This window comes from Fundulus heteroclitus, unplaced genomic scaffold, assembly GCF_011125445.2.
Source record: "Fundulus heteroclitus isolate FHET01 unplaced genomic scaffold, MU-UCD_Fhet_4.1 scaffold_124, whole genome shotgun sequence".
In the NCBI taxonomy this organism is placed as follows: Eukaryota; Metazoa; Chordata; class Actinopteri; order Cyprinodontiformes; family Fundulidae; genus Fundulus; species Fundulus heteroclitus.
The window spans coordinates 207,189-213,499 of NW_023396536.1; the positions used below are offsets into that span (position 1 = coordinate 207,189).

At 38.6% G+C, this 6,311-nt stretch overlaps 1 protein-coding gene across 1 annotated transcript; it reads left to right on the top strand.

Annotated features, from left to right (window-relative positions):
- LOC105921760 (extracellular calcium-sensing receptor-like) lies at positions 1-6,311 on the top strand. The gene is made up of 4 exons (XM_036128873.1): positions 1-14; positions 4,736-4,973; positions 5,085-5,208; positions 5,301-6,311. The coding sequence occupies exons 1-4, from the start codon at positions 1-3 to the stop codon at positions 6,266-6,268; spliced, it is 1,344 nt and encodes a 447-aa protein (XP_035984766.1). The 3' UTR covers positions 6,269-6,311.

Sequence of the window (6,311 nt, forward strand, 5' to 3'; positions counted from 1 at the left end):
ATGGGCACTCCGAGGTAAAAAAAAAAAAAAAAAAAAAAAAGGCAGCTTCCAGTCCAGAGCGGGCACAGCTGGCTCACAGGGCGGGCCCGGGCCCCCAATGCCTGCCCATGCCGCCGGGTCTGCCTGGATTGAAGCTGAGTCTGCAGTCTATCTTCTGCGTAACCAGGTGGTTAGAGTAAAGAATCTGTATATACCGAACCCAACCTTATGATTTTTCTCAGCTGATTCAGGAAAGCTGGGCACACTGCAGTCTCCACAGAGAACAAACACAGCCATGCCAGGAAGGCTCTGTGGAGATCCCTGACACCGGAAAGGCTGTGCAGAGAGCCGATGCTGTGACCTCCTTTAGAGACCGAGCGCACCCCCTCCCTGGAGCAGTGTACACTTCGCCAACCCAGCCCGAACGACAGCTATTTTCCCCTTTCAAGCTAGCCACCTGCTGGCTGCTCAGATAACCAGCTTTATCTTGGAGTAATTCACTGAAACTAAATGCCCGTTGCCACAACCAGAGACAACATCAGAGGTCTGGTAGAGAAATAAACAGGGAAAGTTTAGAATGGTTTACCCAATGTGTTTTCACTGTGTATTTAAAATACACCTGCAACTAACAGGCATAGCTCCCACTAGCTTCTTTGAAACCATGCTATGCTGATGTGGTATGAGTGCAGTGTTGCCAGATTTTGCGAGACAAGCAAGCAAGCAGCGCTATAAACACAAACCCAAAGCAAGCAGCAAGGATGGGACACTCAGACGTAGTATGCATAGATGCTTCACACCACAATGTTTATACTATGTGTAAATAAATGTGTTCTCATGCCTAAATACTTTTTTGATACATGGTGTTACGTATTAATTATTGTTAATTGTTTTGTTTGTTAATTGTAGTTTTTTTTCATACTTTTTGCATGCCGTTTATATCCACGTGCATACACACATTTTTTTTTTAAGCCAGAAAAACTGTTTACAATTTCCAGGTGATTCATGTCTTACACTTTGCTTGCAACTGGGACACAAGCTTAATATCTTTGAAAGAGAATTGTTTATCACAGCTTCTTGCATGTGCTGAGACTGTACTTTCAGGGTACTTCATTTGTAGCACACCAGTACAAGCGGGTCTCTAATGGGTTTATCGTCACTTATTTTAGAGCCCAAATAAGCGACTTCACTTTCAGAAAATAGCCCAAAAAACGAACTTTATTGAGTTGTTCTCTCAATGTTCATTTTATTTCTGTTAGCAAATTATTGTATGTGTGCACAGTTTGCTGTTAAAAGAATGCCAGTGCTTTCAACTATTTTCCTAATATGAGTTGTTTGGGCTGATATTCTCCGGACATTACCTAACAGACCGAGAGTTATTTATTAAATACAGTGCATATCAAATTAAGCAATTTACTTTTAGGATTGGAAATGTAGTTGTTTTTATTCTGTTTTTAGTGCTAATTAATGTCAGAATAGTGTGCAATATTGTGCGGGTAGACAATTTATAGGAGGTATCTTTTATTTAAAAAAAAATAGATATAAACTAGGGCTGCGCAGTGGGTAGCGCTGTTGCCTTGCAGCAAGAAGGTCCTGGGTTCAAGTCAGCCCTGGGTCTTTCTGCATGGAGTTTGCATGTTCTCCCTGTGCATGCGTGGGTTCTCTCCAGGCACTCTGGCTTCCTCCCACATTGGTCTCTCTAAATTGTCCTTAGGTGTGAGTGTGTGCATGAATGGTTGTTTGTCCTGTTTGTCTCTGTGTTGCCCTGCAACAGACTGGTGACCTGTCCAGGGTGTACCCTGCCTCTCGCCTAGTGAACACTGGAGATAGGCACCAGCACCCCGCGGCCCCATGAGGGATAAAGCGGATCAGAAAATGGATGGATGGATATATAAACTATCCATCCATCCATCCATTATCTGACACGTTATCCCTATTGGGGTCGTGAGAGGTGCTGGTGCCTATCTCCAGCTGTCAATGGGCGAGAGGCGGGGCACACACTGGACAGGTCACCAGTCTATCGCAGATATATAGACTAGATATTCCTTATTAATCTCAATTTAAAAAGCTCTCTAGCTTGTATTTTAATTTCCTTAAAGCAACTTTTAGGATCAAGGATTTAGACTGCAGAGATCCCAACCTCAAATCCGTCTTTCCTAAGGCTGTTTAAAATCTTGTTGATCTTGGCCCCGTTTCAGAAAGAATGGCCGATCTACCCTGAGTAGAAAGTAGCTACTCTGAGTAGCTCTACCTCACACTGTCATATTCAGAGGGAAACTTTCTGTTTGACAGATCCTGTGACTTATCAGTTTTAATCAATTATAATCAATTTTAAATAGTAAATCATACCTTACCAGATTAAATGTCAGTTTTTAGTCTTAAAATTTCTAAATAAATATGACTTATAGTCTGGTGCAATTTATAGTCTGGGGCGACCTCTTTATGACACATTTTATGACTGAAGTGACCTATATTCCGGAGTAACTTATAGTTTAAAAAATACAAAATTAAAATTGACCTCCAACATTTGCACATTAGACTACTATGTGTAAATTTGACTAATAGACAAATCCTTGATCAGTGATGTATTTAACATATTTATACATATTATAACAATTATTTTGTTAACCTTAAAATAAATATGTTAACATTCTTTTCACAGACTTTTGTGCAATATAACTACATGCAAAAGGACCTTGTAATCCTTGAAAATATCCCTTGTGACCTTTTTTTCCAGCTATTTCTTCAACAGACCAAATACATTCTTACATTAGTTGATGGTTTATACCAGTTAGTCATAAGACCTGAAAACTGAAAAACTGAAAAAGAAGCCAATTACATGGCAATGCTATGTGATTTACAGTAGGTTTTCTCACAAATTTATCGGTCCACCTGGATACACATGAATTGTGAGATTTGTTGTATTGTCTTCATAAAATTAAGGCATGTTGTCTTTCAAAATAATGAACGACGTTCTTGTCAATAATAATTAATCTCTTGGTAAAAATGATACCTTTTAATGGGAAATTCTGTGACTAAATTTGCACACTATCAGATGTGGTTTGAGTGTTCTAGTTGCTTTTGCCTCTAGTGCCAACTTTGCCTGTCTAAGAATGTCCTATGGGACATCTTCTCATATCCAACACAGCAGTTATAAGAGCTCAGTCCTCATCTCCTTTTGACAATGCAACATAAACATGCAGAAAACTACCCTTGCAGTTTGGTGTGCTTTCTACATTAGCCACGTGTATGGCTGTGAGGTGAGGGCAAAATTTCACATGCCATATATTTTTAAACAAGGTGATGTAATGATCGGGGGGATTTTTCCAATTTTTAACAAAGAATTAAACAACATTTCTACATTTGAGAGGGAGCCTCTTGAAGTCATGTGTGAAGGGTAACATTTATTTGCTTTTCCACATGTATTATAAACATTTGAGCTTTGTGTTTTAAGCTTATTCTTTGTCTTGTTTTTGTTTTTTTAAAGATTTGATCTCCGTGCTTTTCGATGGACCCAAGTGATGATATTTGCAATTGAAGAAATTAACAAAGATCCTGCTCTCCTTCCAAATATTTCTCTTGGTTATAGGATCCTTGACTCTTGTGCTTCTCCTACTAATACTGTACGTGCTGTATTAACACTGGGAAGTCAACCAGAGGGGATAGAACTGACTTCTTGTCCTCCAGCATTATCTGCTATTATAGCTGAGTCAGGATCATCCCAGTCCTTAGCAGTTGCTGAAACTCTTGGTCCATTTCATGTGCCAATGGTACAAAATAACACAGTTTGAGAAGTGATTTGTGCAGTAGGTTTGTGAATATAAAAAAAGTCATGTATTTTTCTTTTGCAGGTAAGTTATTTCTCAACGTGTGCCTGTCTCAGTAACAGAGCCAAATATCCTACTTTTTTTAGAACAATCCCCAGCGACTACTTCCAGGCAAAAGCCTTGGGATCACTAGTCAAACATTTCGGCTGGGAGTGGATTGGAGCCATACAGTCAGACAACGATTATGGACGAAATGGGATCCTTGCATTCACTGAAGAGGTTAAAAAATTAAACATTTGTATTGCTTTTATTGGTACAGTTCTTCGAACTTACCCTCTGGATAAAATTTTGAAAGTTGTAGAGATGATCAAAGAATCAAGTGTGAAAGTGATTCTTGCTTTTGTTCCGGAGGGTGATTTTTACCCTTTGATGAAGGAGATTGTGAAACACAACATCACGGGAATTCAGTGGATTGCCAGTGAAGCATGGATAACAGCTGCTCGACCTTCCACTCCTGAAATGTATCAAGCTTTTGGTGGAGCATTGGGATTTGTTGTTCAAAAGATGGCTATCCCAAATCTAAATACTTTTCTTACATATATTAACCCTTACAGAGATCCAAGTGTACCTTTTGTGAAGAATTTTTGGGAGCTAATGGTAGGTTGCCAACCTGTTTCTCATGGGATGGACACTGGTGCAAAAACTAAAATCTGCACAGGCAATGAGACATTGATGGATTACATTGACAATGTGTTCTTCAATGTCACACAGCTTAGAGTGTCTTATAATGTGTATAAAGCTGTTTATGCCATTGCACATGCCCTTCACCAGCTGGTGTTCTGCCAAGCACCAGGAGAAAAAAATGTTACGCCCTGTTTGAACATATCTGAAATTCATCCTAAAGAGGTGAGAAATAATTAAAAAGTAGTGACATAGTGCCTCATGTTATCTACAATTAATGATTAAAAATGTTAAAACATTGAACAAGGCAGATTTTCTTATTCCAAGGTTACTTATCATCTACAAAGAGTAAACTTCAGGAATCAGTTTGGAGATTATGTTTTTTTTGATGAGAAAGGCAATCCTCCGGCTTCCTATGATATCATTAACTGGCAGCTCAAAAATGGACAGGTACAACATGTGACTGTGGGTCATTTTGGATCTACTAAAAATGGAGATTATTCACTAACCATACAGGAGGAAAAAATAGTTTGGAGGACAGGAAACAACGTAACTATATTTTTATTTCACAAGTATTTCCAAGACATTGTTTAAATACCATTAAAACACAATATAAAAATGATTCCATTGACAATATAGGTATTCTTTTTTCCTCTTTAGGTTCCTACATCACTGTGCTCTAATGATTGCCCAACAGGGACAAGGAAAGCCCAAATCAGAGGGAAACCAACATGCTGTTTTGATTGCATCCCATGTGCAGATGGAACAATAGCCAATATAACAGGTAGACAGACATGATTCAAAGCAAATACAGCTATTAATTTGACTTGCTACTAAATTAATTAAATTTCTACTTTGTGTGTTTTTCCTCAACAGGTGCAATGGACTGCAAAGCCTGTCCCAAGGAATACTGGTCCAATAAGAGACGAAATGAGTGTATTCCAAAAGTGATCGAGTTTCTGACGTACTCTGAGCCCATGGGAATAGCTCTCACAGCTGTAGCCTTGCTAGGGGCCTTCCTGTCTCTGCTCACGCTGACAATTTTTATCCACTATAGAGAAACTCCAGTAATAAAGGCCAGCAACTGGGAGCTAAGCTGCTTCTTGTTGTTTTCTCTCTTTCTGTGTTTTCTTTGCCCTCTCACTTTCATTGGTAGACCTACAGCCTGGACATGCATGCTGCGCCACACAGCTTTTGGTGTGACATTTGCACTTTGTATTTCCTGCGTCTTAGGAAAAACGATTGTTGTTGTAACTGCATTCAAAGTCGTACACCCCAGCAACAAAGTTATAGGACAGTTTGGTCCAATTCAACAAAGAATTATCGTTTGCTCTTGCACTTTGATTCAAGCAATTATATGTATATTATGGCTGAAGTTAAATCCACCTTTTCCTGACAAAATTTTCAGATACAGTAACAAGAAAATAGTTTTAGAATGCAACACAGGGTCTGAGGTTGCTTTTTATGCAGTACTAGGATACATAGGGATTCTTGCAGTAATATGTTTAATCCTTGCATTTCTAGCAAGAAAATTGCCAGATAATTTTAATGAAGCCAAATGCATAACTTTCAGCATGCTGATATTCTGTGCTGTCTGGATCACTTTTATCCCAGCATATGTCAGCTCTCCAGGAAAATTTACTGTAGCTGTGGAGATTTTTGCAATTTTGTCATCTGCATTTGGTTTACTGATCAGCATATTTGCCCCAAAATGTTACATAATCTTGATAAAGCCAGAGAAAAACACAAAAAAGTATGTCATGAGAACAAATGGCAATAAAAATCATAATTTGAAAATAAAAGATAATATTCACTCTCTTTACACGATTCCAGTGTATGAGTGAGACGTTCCAAAATAATTAGTAAAAAACTTGAATAGTTATATAC

What these genes read in the sequence shown, in the direction of transcription:
- LOC105921760 (XM_036128873.1), top strand. An exon ending in TTTGGAGGACAGGAAACAAC is followed by an intron (nt 4,974 to 5,084) that starts GTAACTATATTT and finishes TTTCCTCTTTAG; the next exon opens with GTTCCTACATCACTGTGCTC. An exon ending in AACAATAGCCAATATAACAG is followed by an intron (nt 5,209 to 5,300) that starts GTAGACAGACAT and finishes TTTCCTCAACAG; the next exon opens with GTGCAATGGACTGCAAAGCC.